The sequence below is a fragment of the Chenopodium album genome, chromosome 21 (assembly GCF_948465745.1).
Source record: "Chenopodium album chromosome 21, dcCheAlbu1.1, whole genome shotgun sequence".
Classification (NCBI taxonomy): Eukaryota; Viridiplantae; Streptophyta; class Magnoliopsida; order Caryophyllales; family Amaranthaceae; genus Chenopodium; species Chenopodium album.
In genome coordinates this window covers 1772129-1787874 of record NC_137854.1, presented here as the reverse complement: position 1 = coordinate 1787874, position 15746 = coordinate 1772129, and the positions used below count along the sequence as shown (strand labels likewise).

At 32.9% G+C, this 15746-nt stretch overlaps 3 protein-coding genes across 3 annotated transcripts; 2 read left to right on the top strand and 1 right to left on the bottom strand.

Moving 5' to 3' along the window:
- Nucleotides 1–8: 8 nt before the first annotated feature.
- On the bottom strand, nt 9–2492 carry LOC145601915 (uncharacterized). Its single transcript, XM_081658002.1, has 2 exons — nt 1831–2492; nt 9–290 (listed from the first exon to the last, which is right to left on the bottom strand). Exons 1-2 carry the CDS (start codon nt 2422–2424, stop codon nt 213–215), a joined length of 672 nt encoding a protein of 223 aa, XP_081514128.1. The 5' UTR covers nt 2425–2492; the 3' UTR covers nt 9–212.
- A 6681-nt stretch (nt 2493–9173) lies between these two features.
- Nucleotides 9174–11255, top strand: LOC145602278 (zinc finger CCCH domain-containing protein 44-like). The gene is made up of 2 exons (XM_081658462.1): nt 9174–9554; nt 10904–11255. Exons 1-2 carry the CDS (start codon nt 9252–9254, stop codon nt 11018–11020), a joined length of 420 nt encoding a protein of 139 aa, XP_081514588.1. The 5' UTR covers nt 9174–9251; the 3' UTR covers nt 11021–11255.
- A 1928-nt stretch (nt 11256–13183) lies between these two features.
- Nucleotides 13184–15451, top strand: LOC145602898 (uncharacterized). The gene has a single exon (XM_081659047.1). The coding sequence runs from the start codon at nt 13260–13262 to the stop codon at nt 14985–14987; it is 1728 nt and encodes a 575-aa protein (XP_081515173.1). The 5' UTR covers nt 13184–13259; the 3' UTR covers nt 14988–15451.
- The last annotated feature ends 295 nt before the right edge of the window (nt 15452–15746 follow it).

Genomic DNA, 15746 nt, shown 5'->3' with positions numbered 1-15746 from the left:
GATCTGAATAAATAGAATAGAATGGATTTGTATAATATAAGCTCGATAATAAATAAAATAATAGTACAATCAATGTATATAGCTCAATTTGTCTAATTATGATCCCGTGATATTAGTTGGACATGAGCTAGTAAATGAATAAAAAATTCATCAGCACAAAAAATAAAGAAGTGTAGTGGGAGAAAGAAGAAACTAATCTATATTTAGAAACTTTAAAAAAGAAGCACAGCAGCGCATCCGAATGCCAAGCTGACCACCAATTTAGTTGCCCATGTGATCTTCTCTCCACTCTGCCAATTTTGGATTTAAACAACATTAGTAATTAATTAATTATCAAACACATGATTAAAAAATTGCCATAAATTAAAGAATTAGCCACTTGTTTGACAAAATCAGTAATTAATTTGGTGTATTCATTGACTTTTTTTCATTCCAGTACAACATTTTAGGGATTTGTACATATGTTTAACTTGTACTCTAATGAGTCTAATCATTTCACATTGAATCGTTAGGTTTTGAAATCATCAATTTGCTATTGTCTTATTGTGAGTACGGCACAAGCGGCTACTCCGCACAATCAATGTTCTTATATAATTACAGTCGTAGTTGAGTTCATTTCAATGTCCGCTATTGAACCTAACTCTCAAATTTGATATAATCGAAAAACTCAAAACCCTAAACATACTTGATACTTTAATAAAATTTCCGTAGTATTTAATTTTACATTCATTTATTGAGCTTAAAAATCATTCAAGCTCATTAACGAATGATCTGATATAATTACACTGTACATGATTTTTAAGGCCACATACAAAAGTATGAAATGAATGTAGGTCAGTTCTAACGGCTATATACTTGACACGCTACGGAGTAATAGTTCTATCACTTCTACCGACTAATATTCATATGGACAACTTTATAATTCAACAGTGAAGCACAAGTCAACTTGAAGTTTTTGCTAAATGGTTCCATATAATTTATCAATTTATAACAGTCATGTAATAAAATAAAAAATAATTTCACATGTATAAAATGACTAAGCTATTACCTATTTCTCTAATAAATTTTGTGGCACACAATTGTGAATGTGTGAGTAACATTTTATATGATGGACACTTTATATTGCAGCATCTTTCTTTACATGACATGTAAGGATATGAAAATTTGAAGATAATTTTAACAACTTATGTATTTTTCTCTGTTTATAAAAAAAATAAAAAGTGAGTGGTGAAAAATAGAATTATAAGCTTTTTCCCATAAATGGACACCAGCTTTCTCCACCATATTATTTCTATTGTGGCATTGCATGAATTGTCTCGGGTATACTTTTGATTCCTATCTATTCTGTAGTCACGCAACCACCTATAATTGACATTATTTTAGAATGTACGGAAAAGTTGCTCCAAATTATGGTACATCTAATTCATTGAAATTGTGATCATTAGGAATTTGATGATAAATTTTCCAATTAATTAGTATTCATATACTACCTTTGTTTTTATTTAGCTGATACGTTTTGATTTTAGCACTATTCACACATCTTCCTTTAACCGTGTTTTGTGCTTTATATGTAATGAAAAAATAGTCATGTGGGGTCTTGTTAAATTCCTCACGTTATATACTTTCTAAATATCAAATTTTCATAATTTTTGCTTATTGATAATTAAAGATATTAATGATTGAATAAGTGTATTGACAAACGTGAATAATGATCGTGTCAACTAAAAAGAAACGGATGTAGGTGATTAATTCATACTCAATGATACCACAACTAAAAACAAAAGAAAAGTGAACGGTTATTAGTCTATTAATGGAGTATAGTGTGCTTACCGAAGAATCATCCTCAGAAGGACCAGGACCGTAATCATCAAAGCCGCCATTAGGTCCAGGAGCCTCAGTTGGCGGCGCAGGTGGGCTTAGAAGCTCAGCTGGAGCCGGAGCCGGGGTAGCGGCGTGATGTTTCTTACAATGCTTCTTATTCTTGAATTTACAGTGGTACGGAGGTGGAGCATGATGCTTCTCGGGAGCCGGAGCCGGAGCTTCCACAGTAGTAGGTGGAGCCGCCTCTGGAACCGGCGCCGGAGCCTCTGGTGGTGGAGCTGGCGGCGAACTCTCAGGAGCTTTAGCTGGTGCCTTGGCTGGCGCTTTAGCCGGAGCTTTAACTGGGGCTTTAGCGGCTGGAGATGGAGCTTGGGATGGGGTTTCTGAGATTACTGGAGCTGCAGCTGGAGCTATTTCTGGAGCCGGTGATTTCGGCTTCGAAGGAGCTGGAGCAGCCGGTGTAGGTGAATCGGCGGCTTTAGTTGGTGAATCGGCGGCTGGAGCCGGGGATTTAGTAGGGGAAGAGGCGGGAGATTGGGCGGTAGCGTGAGAAAGAATCAAGAATAGTAATGCGAGGGAGGAAATGTTTTTTAAGAGAGCCATTGTTGATTGTTGGAGGAGAGAGAGAGTAGTGAGAAAAGTGGAAGGAGAAGAGGGAATAAATAGCCGTTTGGTTTGGGAAGTAAAGAGGAGTATGATTTATAAAATGAAATTAAAATGGGGAAATAGGGATGGAGGGAGGGCCCACGCGTGAGAAACAAAGAAACAACAGAATATAGGCTGTGATTGTGTCGGTTACCAAAGTGGTCGGAGTGTGTGTGATTAGGGCTTTAATATTAGAGGTGAATAAAACGGGTATTGGATTAAAAATCCATACTTTGGGTCTGTTCTATTCACCTTAATTTCAGTTCAGCTTCATTTACTTTAGTTCAGTTTAGTTTAATTCAGCTCTCAATTTTCTTCTCTCATAAACAATTCAGTTAAGCTCCAATAAGTTCAGTTCAGTTAATCAGAATAAGTCCTTCCTCTGTTCCTTTGTAGTTTGTATGTTGTCCTATTGAGGTGATGTTGGTTTTTAAATTTTTGATTGAAGGGAGTTAATTTATGAGAGAGGTTTTTGCTATCTCGGTATCTCCTAACTACAATTATTTGCACTCTCTATTATGGAGCAAATTCAAAGGAACAACCTAAAAAGTAAAGTGGACTAAAACTTCAAAGGCTAATAGAGTAATTGAGCTTGACAAAATTAATTTAAAATATGAGCTTACATTGTTATCATTTTTTATTTTGTTTCAAATATATGGGTTTAAATTGTTTTAAGATCATGCTAATTTAGCATTTTTATCCGATTTTGAGTGCTTGATCAACATCAATGTCAAATTTCAACCGGTCCAATTTCAAAAAAATGAGAATCAAAATCAAAACTAAAACTACACATCAGTTACAAGAAGTTTCCAATTCAATACATAAATTTGGAACTAAAACTCTAATTCTATTCCAATTTCAAATACCCTTTTTTTTTTTTGGCTCATCCATATTGATAGAGTATATATATATAATATATTCCCGGGTCTTAACCATAAGCTTAAATTTTTGATTGAATTGGTCCTTTAACATGGTATCGGAACAACTCAACGGGCTCTTGCGTGAGGGAGAGTGATAGAGTATACAACATATTTTTCGGCCTTAACCATTAAATTAAGTTTTTGATTGAGTTGGTCTTTAACACATATGATCGAGAATATGACATAATGAATTACAAGCTACTTAAATGTGGTTGAGATGCATGTGATAAACAGGTAATACTCGAATAAGGATAGTGTGGTCTTTATTGTACAATATTGGTTGTGTGGCGGAGGGGGGAAGACTGAAATGGACGTCGCCGCGTCTATTATTTGGCTGGAATTCGGCGGACTTGCTTCTTTTCCAGGTCAAAGTATCAAGAGTTGGTAGTGAGATCTTTGAGTTTGGATTATCAAATTATTTTATAGTAACCGAAACTTCTTAATCATTATTCCTTTTTGTACTAGTACTATGAAGGTATTTCTTGACAAAGTACATTAATACAGTAGATGGAGTTTTCCGGAGTAGTAATATACGAGGAATAATTAATCTCAAAGAGTAGAATCTTCCTAATCCAGCAATTTTCTTAATGTTCTTTAAAAAAAAATAATAATAATTCATCTTAATGTAAAATGACGTAGCAAATCACGGAGTGATTACGTTCTACTCCGTAACTTCTCTAAGGTCCATACTTCAAAGTTCAAACCGACTTTTTCGGTCAGTAGACATATGTGATTCATCAAATTATACTCTTGTTTCTGAAAATCTTTAACGCTTACCATTTTATTTTTGTTTGTCAATATAAAAATTTAACCATTAATAGTATAAAGAATAAAGTAACCTTGAAAATGCTGACCAAGTACCCTTACAACACTTACGAAGTAACCTCAATAATAACTGGTCACACCGTATAGGCAGCCACATGTAAGAATTTGTGTATAAATCGAGTATCTATTAATAAAAAATTATGAATATAATTATCTTTTTGCATGAACTACTGTTAGAGTGAAATTAAAAACCAGTGTCTAAAATCAAAGTTGAATTTTATTAAAGAACTAGTTTAGTTCCCGTGTCATGCACGGTAATTTTCAATAACCACTACTACCTTTATTTCATATTATTTGCAATAATTAGACATTTTTCCTCTCTATTTTATGTCAAATCGTCGCAAAAAATATTAATTGGAGCTAGGTTGTATTAAACTATCATTATAATCAGTTTTTTCAAAAACAAATAAAATTCTAAAAACGTAGTTGTCAATATTGATCAAAATAAAAGATTATAAAAGATATATTTCGTATATGTTAGATATAAAATGATGTAGAAAATTATCAAAATTATGTTAAAAATGCTTTTTAAAGATATATAAGAATATTTATGTTATAAATAAGTCAAATCTTTTTTATTTTAAATAATTAAATTGTATAAGATTTGAGAATTATGTTATATGTTTCAATTCCATCAATAACAATATAAGTAGTAATATTGTAATAGTATTTCACTTTCTCTAATTAAGGTAATAATATGGTCATCATCTACTCCCTCCGTTTCCTGTTTTCCTATTTTGGAGAAATAAAACGTTATTCATCTTTCTATTTTTGGATAGTATGTAAAGATTATTTTATCCTCAATTTTTTAACTTTATTCATTATACATCCTTATTTGCCCTTGAATTTTGCACATGCTTTATACTTTTTTGCACTTTCTCTCTCTTACTTTCGTTTATGATTCCCTTTGTTTTTTTGTTTTCCTATTTTGGAGAACTAAAATGTATTCTTGTTTCTATTTTTGGATTGTATGTAAAGACCATTTAACCCCCACTTTTAATCTTTATTCATTGTACTTTCTCATTTACCCTTGAATTTTGCATATGCCTTATACTTTTTTCCACTTTCTCTTTTTAACTTTTGTCTATGATTGTACATACTTTCACTTTTATTAATGTACTTTATTCAATTTCTCTTCTTATTTCTTAAACCGTGAAAAAACACAAACATGAACTATATTATGCGACGCAGGGAGTATTTTAAAATAAAATACAAATATAATATATCATACAACCGAAGTACTAATTGTTTGTTACCGAAAGTAAAAGTCAAGTATAAAGTTAAGTATAATATTGCATAATTAATATTTATAATAACGGACCATTTTTCTTCTTCTTTTTTTTTTTTTTTTTTTTTTGAAATAACGAACCATTTTTCTTTTAATCTTTGTTAAGTCTTTTTTGAAGAGTATCTTAAAATTTTTTGAAGGGTATCGTTGTTAAATTTAATAGTGCAAATATTTGCTTGTCTTGTGACTCTTGTCAAAAAAGATGGCAAACTTTAAATTGAATTTTCCTTATTTTTGTTAAGTCAAAAAATGTTTATTTATTTATTTAACGGAAGATTGCATACTTATATATTACCATAATCATGGTATAATTATTAGATGTTTTCTTTGGGATTATTATTGTTTCCTTAATGGAATAACTGATTGTGGAAATATTTATTCATAGCTTTGTGATATAATTTCTCAATATACCGTAAGATCTATATTTATTTATATATATGCAAAATATTTGTTTCCTTAATAATTTTTATTTTTTAAAAAAATAAAAATATACTAAGGACACATCAGGAGATGACACGTGTCATGGCTGATGTGTCTTTTAGTATATGTTATTGATGAAGCAAATAGCAAAGTAGTAATAATACGTAGTAAAACTAAAAAGATTAGAATAAAATAAAAAGATTTCCTCAAAAAAAATGAATTAATCAGGAAGCTATGATTATAATTGGCTAAATTATATAATTAGTGATGATTTGATTAATTATTATTAGAGTGGGGCAAGGTAAGCCAAGCTGGAGCCAAGCTGGTGATTAATAAGGGGGGACAGCTGTTTAAATGTCAAATCAAATATGCACACGTAATAACCTTTTGTATTTAGTTAACTGCTGGCAATTGAGCTGTTAGCTATCAGCTTATTCGGATTTACATACTTTGGGTTGAAGCACTTAAAATCTTAAAAGGCAAATTGGCAGAAGCAGTAGTAAAATACTAGTCTGTTCTGATTTATTGAACTGAACTGAACTAAATTAAATTGAATAGAACTGAACTGTTTATGTGAAAAAATTAAGAGTTGAACTGAACTGAATTTAACTGATTAGAGCTAAACTAAATTGAAATTTAGCTGAAGAGAACATGCCCTACGAGTAGCGCAATGTAGTAGCATAGCATGACCTAAAAGCTAAGGTGAGCCTTTTGTGGGGGCTTTGTCTTGTAGTTGCTCAATCTCTTTCAACCTAATTGTGCTGCCTATTAAAGTATTTATATAACCGTTGCCTAACGTTTTAGAAATTATATTAGGCTCCTGTACCATCATCACATGTTATGTGCATTTGTTTCGAATGACCAATTCATTAATAATACATTATTTTCTTACATAAGATAAATGATTTTCTTTTAATTTTTCATTTTAGTGCCTTGAATTGATGTGAAGTATTGATGGAGAATATATTACAAATAGCTTTAAATTAAATTGAATTTTATAATTACACTATAATAAATTTAGATTAGTTACGATCACTATTATTTTTCATTTTTACTAAAAATATGAGCAAGTGCGCTAAATTTGAATAGTTTATAAGTTATTGTTATGATTCTTATGAAATTAAACTGGATAATCAGAGTAGCTATATATATATATATATATATATATATATGTATATGTATATATATATACACGTACACTACAAGAAAAATGTCTTTTTGTAGCGATTATTTCGTAGCGATTGTACATTCGCTACAATATGCAAGTATGTTTGTGAAATCATTAAGGAAGTCGTATCATTTTACAATCACTATGGTTTTCCCATATAAAATCGATACGGAAACCATAATAATACATATCCACACTATTTTTACACATTTATATAATTTTGAGAAATCGTATCATTTACAATCGCCACTAAATCCCAAAAATCGATACGAAAAGCCTTTTCAACACTAGATATATTAATATTGTTTGACAAAGAATACATAAAATATGTCATAGCTTATTGGTGAAACATTTGCTATAAGAGTTTGAGGTTGCATGTTCGAATCTTATAAAGATCATATCCATGTTTTTTTTGAAGAAAATGAGTTCAACATTAATAGCGATTGTAATCACTACAATAATCACCACGATTGGATGTATTTTTCGTATCGATTATTGAGGCCAACCCCAGCGATATTGAAAACCACTACTAATGGCTAAGGCAACGGGGGATATTGTATCGAATGACCATGCGTTGGGAAAGCTTTTTGTTGCATTTACAATCGATACTAAAGGTTAAAATAATCGCTACGATAAGGTTATTTTCTTGTAGTGGTAGTTGAAAACTTAAAACATACGAAGTATATATGTCGTTGAAAACTTAAAATTTATTTTATTTTATGCTAATCATCAAGTGAAGACAGTCAATAACTTTATTCTTAAGAAATATGTTGTAGACTAACCCTTGCGTCAAACATACGAAGAAAGTAAAAAAGCATAAATCATTCATTGAGTGAGAACAAAACAGTGTAATTAAGTAGCCATGATAATGATGTATGCTGAAAACTGTAATAACATGATTGGATAAGATGAAAATTAGAGCCCAATCTTTGCTAAATGAACACATAAAAAATGTATGCATAAACTTTAGTGCATGCGATAATATATATACAATCATGCTTCAATAGCTTACTTTATATAAAAAGGTTGATGAGGTGTTAGCCTATCATTTAGCTCATTAATCTTTATACTTCAGGGTGAAGTAAGAGAGGCTTGTAGGCTGAAGAGAACTTTGGAATGAAGAAAATAAAGGTATTGGATGGAATTGAATATAAAGTACCACGCACAAACATAATATAACCATGCATCTTAACTTAAAAGCATCTCTTCTTTGTGCTAAACTTGGCTTACTAATGTCTATATGTCCCAAAAAGCTATTAATTCTAACTCATTTTTTCTTGATTTATTAAAGTTTTGTTTTGTGTCAAAAGAAATTCATCTTCGATACACGCATGACACGATTTATGCTGTATTGTTGAACCAATTAGTTGGTATCTTCAATCAAATTTACAATTGGATCTTCTATATTCTTCCATACATTTGGAGAAAGACCCACCTGAATAATTACAAAACTACTCTTTACTCATAGAAGGTCGTCAAATCCTATCCCTCTACACGCAAGTGCATAGTAATTATTCAACTTATGAAAAAAATAAATAAACTTTTTTGAAATAAAAGAACATATCTCATCTTCACTTTTCATATTTTTTCAACAAATGGCTTTGTTTTACTCGATTATAAAACCATGTTCTTATTTCACGAATCAAAGTTCTTTTATTTTGAATTATATGTTCATTTACTTGAACCTAATATTTAATCAGTAATATGATGCAAATCATGTTTTGAAGTATATGATCTAATTATTAATCATCATTTCAAATCATTTGTTTTTAGAGCCTCTTTACAACTTTAGCATCATTTTGAAAGCAATACATTTTTCGAAAACTAAAAGCACAAAATTTGACAATTAGGCCTTTTGAACCAACCCAAACCATGCGCATAACAAGCTGATAATTTCATAAATCCAGATAATAAGGTTGGCCCAATATCAAAATCTTCAACTAAGTGAACTAACCCATTCAAAAAGCCCATTTCATTAAAGAAACCAATAAATCATACCAAGGGTCAGGATTTAACGCAGAAAAATCAACGGACAGAAAATGAAGAGACAAAGACACCCCTAAAATTCATTTTTCAAAAAAATTAAAAACGTTATCCAAGGAATTGAACCAAAAGAGCGCACTCTAGGAAACACACAGCAAAGAAGAGAGAGAAAACAGCAAAAATGGCAGGAACAATTGGGTGTGGAATGAAGGCGGTGGTTTTTGAGGGGAAGAATTCGTCGTTTTTTGGTGGTTTTCCGGTGAATACTCCGGCGACGGCGGTGTGTTTTCCGGTGGGAATTAGCCGGAAGTTTGGAGGAGTTACGGCGTGTGCTACGACTCCGTCAACAACAAGGAAGCCGAGAGGAATAATGAAGCCAAGGCCAATTACTCCTGCTCTTCAAGAATTTGTGGGTGCTCCGGAAATTTCTAGAACTCAAGCACTTAAGGTTATCTGGGCCCACATCAAAGCCAACGATCTTCAGGTCATCTCTTTTCTCTGAGATTATTTTATTAATTAGTGAATTTTTGTGTAATTTTTGCACAATTTTAGTAATTATGGTGTGGTTAATATCCTTATTTGAACTTAACTAAACTACCCGAAGTAATTTGACTGAACTGAACTTGTAAGAATATTTAGTTGTAAATTACACTTGGTAGCCCTTGTTTATCGCTTAACCCTTATCTAAACTTAATTGGAAGTAAGGTGAACAAAACACGGCTGAGTTAATACCCTTACTAAAGAGGTAATCAGAATCAAGGTTGAAATGTTATGTATATTGTTATGTATCATGTATATTCTAAATTTTCGGTGTTTACATGTTTGGATGGTGAATTTTGTTGTTATATACTAAGTACATATATGTTTGTATTTTGATGTTATGCCAATCAAATTCGACTAATAAAGGATAAGACGAGGCTACAAAATTGCCTCATTTAATCGTATCGTTAAGCTGTGTACATTTGATTCCTCTTAACTGCCTAAGGCAAAATTGCAGTGTTAGTGGCATTCAAGTTATTTTATAGGAGAATATGTTTGGTTTTGAAGAGAAAGAGTTGCAATTCAATGATAAGAGGGTTTGGATATTGTGTGTTTGAAAATCTTATCAGCATAAAATAGTGAATCTATATGTTGGTTATAAACTCATACTATATGAGTGGAGATGCCCGTCTCAGGCTCAACAAGGGATGCTTCTGTTTATATGTACACCCTGCATCCATTCAGATATAATAATCACATACGTTATCTTGAAAATTTATTGTCACTTGTCTTGAAATAGTTATAATTTGGTGTCATAGAGTGATAAGGGAGAGGTGAGTGTTAGAGTTATATATAAAGGCTCTTGTGGTAAAATTATGCTATTTATCATCTTTCTAGTTATAGTTTTAAGTGATGATTTTGTTATGTTCTTTTCTTTATATCGTACGATGCCTTATGACGATTCATGTTAGCCGACCCCAAATCATTTTGGGACTAAGGGCTTTGTTATTGTTGTTGTTGTATCATCTCTCTAATTATGAGAGGCTGTTAGACTTAATACAAGTTCACAGGATGTTAATATATTCAATCAAGGAGTAATATTTATCTGTTTCAATTACTCAATATGCTTTTGAGACAAATTATTAGATTAGTATGAAGAAAAGCAGTAGTAGCACTAAGATGCTTATGCTTTACGTGTTTGGCTGCTTGTGATCTGTGCCAGTCCTAACTGCTAAGATGCTTATGCAGCTAAAAGCTTGCTGGTTATCTTATGTATTGAATCTCCAATTAGTAGTACTAGTGTTTCCTAATGTATGTGTATTTCAATAACATAAAGTTTTGTATCGTGTTTAGGATCCCAATGACAAGAAAGTCATCATATGTGATGAGAAGCTGAAGAAAATATTTGCTGGAAAGGAACGTGTGGGATTCCTCGAGATCTCAGGATTGATCACTCCACACTTGCTGTAGCTTTTCAATTCTATTCGGCTAGGAATCGTCACTGAGGCAGCTGTGTACTTAGAATTTAGTTTTTAGTGTTTAGTAGAAAGTTGAGCTGCAGAGCTTTGCATTAGATGTGCCCTTTTTGCTACTTTTGGGTTTTAGCGTTTTTTGCTAAGTTTTGACTTGCAACTCAGTGAATTTGCTACTCCAGATGTTTGTTTCTTTTTCAGACTACGATCAAGGGATTAGGGTATTCGGAAGATGATTAGATGTTCAAGCCTTTTCTGTTCAAATCCAGGGATCGGATGATACTGAAATGATCAAGATTATTAGTCTAGTATTTTCTGAAGTTCTTTGTTGATCATTTTCATTCTTAATTTCTTATGCTTTTGTGACTTTAGTCCCAAATCTCGACTAAGTGCCACTTCTGCTAAAGTTTTAAGTCTTGGTCAGGGACTCAGGGTTCGTTCTTTCTTTCACTTGACAATTTTGACTCTGCAAGCGGCTGTGATCTAGAATTAGCTTTAAACTGAAGGTAAATTTTACAGCCCAGCAAAGGAAAATAGACGAGACTAACTCAGAAATTTGCAAAGAGACCCTCCCCATGTCTCTGCTGAGGACTGATACGTTTACACCGAGGGTTAGCAACCTTTTTTGCGTGATTAGCAGGCTTAGTCAGGCTCAGCCGCTCAGGGCTAACCAAACTTTTTGCCTTTGTAGAAGTATCAAGTCAGACTACTAGTACTACCTTTGATTTTGATTATTTGCATCTTTGGGATATTATTTGTGAGATATAAAATATTCTAAAATTGCAAATAAGAAAAATCGGAGGTAGTATACCATGGTCAATGGAGCTCTGAATCTAGCCGCAAAAAACATTTTTTTTATTCTTCTCCCAAATACATGGACATGCAGGAGTGCTGGACATCAAATTATATTGTTATGGGCCTTATGGCTGTCAGCTTAAGTTGTCATTAGTCTACATAGATTTTGCTGTTTAACTCAGGCTTATATTTGATTAGTGAGAAACATTCTCCCTTAATCATGCTTTTTATTCCTAATCTCGAAGACTACCCTCATGCTGTGAACCAGTAGCGTGTTGTTTAGACAGATGGCACGATTAGAACTGATTAACTTAGATCTAAGATCACAATACTTTAGATATTGCCTAAAGAAGCTGAAAAGTATACTTTGGCTTTGATTACATACAAAGGTAATTTAAGATAAAGTAAAGCACAGCACACATTTAGCCACTTTCTCTTACTTAGACTTTAAACCCTTTACTAATTGTGTATGGCAGGCAGCCGTATTTTCTCGAGACAATCACTGTTGTACTTGGAACCTTATATTTTGGTAACTTTTGGGAAATTTCTTATTTGATTTGAGTGGGAAGCTACTAATTAAATTAGGTTTTGTCATATTAGTGACATGTGATTAGTGATTGGAAGAAAATTAAAGGTGGAAATCAAGCTGCTGTTTTCGTTGTCGCTTTGCGTCTTTGCATATGGGAGTAATCATAACACTCATGATATATGAAGTTAAATCTCTTTGTTATTGCACCTAAGAACTCGATCATCTATAATTATCCGATTTTTTAATGTGATGGTTTGAATTTTTATGAATACACTCTCGTCGTTTAACTCTGAGTTTTCTAGTAGGCAAAATTAGACGGTGTAAATAAATAGTTGTCCAAGAACACAAAAGCACCATAGTTTAATCAGTTCAAATCTCCATCCTACATTCGGGTATAATTTTACCCCTCGGGCAACATTGTGCTTCTGACTACATTTTGTGTGCATGATTCAAATCCTCATGGAGAGTTGTTTGTTGATGAGCAGGTCTAAAAGTGTAAATTCAAACCTTATTGGAGGACATTAGTGCAAGCAATACCAAACAATAATACTTTCAAAAAAGTTATACCTAGCTAGGTCACGTTTGAGTCAACCATTTGTATACATGATTAAACTTTGTCCAAATTCTCGAGCTATAACTCTTTAGGGTGACGCAGACATCACTTTGCCTTTTTTTAAAATCCTATTGCATGAAGCAATATCATTTAATACAGCTTATAATTAATTAATTAATTAATTACCTTTCTTGTTCTACCAGATTAACTAATGAAATACATAATTAAATTTAAATCACTGCCTTACATACCAATACTAATACATCTACTCCCCTTAGTTCAATCACTCCAACTGATCATACCTCTTTCATATTTTCCACCCTTCAAATATAAACCAAAAAACCCATATAATAATAAGGTATGAAAATCAACCCACCTGAAAAATCATGCAAAAAATCCTATTGTTTTTTCTGTGCCATGAATGAACCAAACCCACTTCGTAGAAGTAAAAAAATAGCCAAATGTTTCAAAGAAATGCCATTTAAAGATGACCAAGAACATGTTTTGGTGTTAAGCAGTCTTTGGAACTTAGCCATGAACCAACCAAATGATCCAGAATTTCCTTCCCTTGGGATTTTCCATTGCATGTCCAACTTTATTCTTAAAGGTCTCAATCATAAAGATTGGCTTCTTAAAGATCAAAACATCTATATACCCTATTATGCAGCTCATATAATAGGTTCATATACCATGAACCAGCCTAAATTTGCAGAAAAAGCAGCAAATTCTGGTGTAATTCCACCCCTGTTGGAGCTGCTAAGAGGTAAAATCAGTTGGGTGGAGCAACGTGTCGCGGTTCGTGCACTTGGGCATCTTGCAAGCCATGATAAGTCATTTAAGAAGCTTAAAGATTATGAAGGGGAGATATTGGAATTGTCCATGAAGATGGCTTCTAGTTGCTTAAAAGTTGTATATGACAGTTTTGTCAGAAAAACAGAATCAGAAAGGTTGAAGTATCAGTGTGATTTGCTCACAAGAGGAGTTGGAGGGTTCGAGTTTGAAAATCGAAAGGCGGAAGAATGGGCTAGTCAGCTGCAGTGTTGGTGTCTTTCTCTGCTAGACTGCTTTGTGAAGAGGGAAAGAGGCATAAATCTGATATGCTGCAATCAGAGTTTTCTCAAAAATTTAAGTGTGATGTGGGGTGGGCTAGTTAACAAGAAATCTCCTTCAGGTATTGGTCTTATAAGAAGTTTGTGTCATTCAAAAACTGGAAGACTTAGTATTGCAAGTTCAAAAGAAGTCATTTTAAGCCTTTGCAATACAAGCCGATCCTCGGATGATTGGCAGTACATGGCTATTGAATCCCTCTTGCTAATGCTCAAGGACTCGGATACACGATACAAAGTTATAGATCATGCAGTTCTTTATCTTAAGGATTTGGTAGAAATTAGGAGTGTTAAGGGGAGAAAAAGGATTGGGGAGATGATTACACAGGTTTTGTTGCAAGATTATGGGAAGATTAAATATGGTCAGTTGAGATTAAGTGAAGAAGCTGAAAAAGCATTGGAAGAAATATGGGATGTCAAAGTTGACAAGAGGAAAAGAGAGAAATTGTTAGGTGATGATGAGATTAAAGAGAGGAAATTTTTGGCAACACAAATGAAGAAAGAAGGGAATAAGTTATTTTGGGAAGGGGATGTTGAAGGAGGTTTGTGCAAGTACACAAAAGCCTTGGATTTGTGCCCTTTAAAGTATAGAAAAGAGAGGATTGTTTTGTTTAGTAATCGAGCTCAATGTTATTTGCTCCTTAAAAAGCCAGAAAGTGTAATTAGTGATACAACAAAGGCGATATGCTTGTCGAGTAGAGGTAACAACAACAACAATCCACATAGCAAAAGCCTTTGGAGGAGGTCACAAGCTTATGACATGTTGGGATTCGCTAAGGAAAGCTTGATGGACTGTTTATTGTCCATTCATTGCAATAAGAATTCTAAGTCCAATGGAAGGAAGCGTTACAATGTCCCGTATTATGCAGCTCATTTAATAAGTAAACAGACTCGCGCTACTTGGCTCTTCATTGGTCTTGATTCTACTTCTCAATGTGATCATCTCGAAGAAATAATTCAAAAATCAGATGATGGTAAGTAGCTAAGATATATTTTGTTTTGTTTCGGGGACCGGTTAGCTAAAAGCAAGTCAATAATAGCCATATGTTTATGTAATTTTGTTAATTTTGGTAGGAAAGATGGTGCATTTGAGTCATTAGGTATAATGGGTCCAATAATTGGACATTATAATATTAATTTAACAAAGTGGATTTTTTTGTTCCTAATTTATGTAATTATTCCTGCTTTTTTTTTTTTTTTTTTTTTTTTTTTATTTTTTATTGGCAGTATTCTACTGTAATAGATTTGTGAGACTTCTAGTCTTGTAGATTAGACATTCCCGTTGAAAATCAAAGTGCTACCATTATAAATAAGGAAATAAATTATTGAACTAGATTTCGTGCTATTTTTATGGTGTCTTGTTATTTTGCCACAAGTTATTGAACTCCGAAGTTGAGCTAAAAAGAATTTTATTGTAATTGTTTTTGAAGAGTAGTTTAACTTTTAAGGTTGTACTATGCAATTTCCGAGCTTCTAGCCAACTATAGCTCATGTTTTGCTTGGTTACTGTAAACTCACAGAAAGTTGAATAGGCTCCGATTCAGACACTACATCGATCCCTTTGTACTCTAGATCATCATCATGACCCTGTTCCGGTGTTCGGTGTTCCCCTGGTTGGACTCTGAACTGGTAAATAAACTGTGAGCATATGACCTTCAGAGTTCCGAAGCTGACAGCTTTACTTTCTCAATATTCAAATTGTTGTGTCCATCGATTTCCGATTGGTGTTGTAATTGCGGGG

Excerpts from the sequence above, each read along its gene's own strand:
- LOC145601915 (XM_081658002.1), bottom strand. The coding sequence starts at position 2,424 with ATGGCTCTCTTAAAAAACATTTCCTCCCTCGCATTACTATTCTTGATT. Across the intron at positions 291-1,830 it reads CTTCTGAGGATGATTCTTCG|AGTGGAGAGAAGATCACATG; the intron begins GTAAGCACACTA and ends CAAAATTGGCAG.
- LOC145602278 (XM_081658462.1), top strand. The coding sequence starts at position 9,252 with ATGGCAGGAACAATTGGGTGTGGAATGAAGGCGGTGGTTTTTGAGGGG. Across the intron at positions 9,555-10,903 it reads TCAAAGCCAACGATCTTCAG|GATCCCAATGACAAGAAAGT; the intron begins GTCATCTCTTTT and ends TATCGTGTTTAG.
- LOC145602898 (XM_081659047.1), top strand. The coding sequence starts at position 13,260 with ATGAAAATCAACCCACCTGAAAAATCATGCAAAAAATCCTATTGTTTT.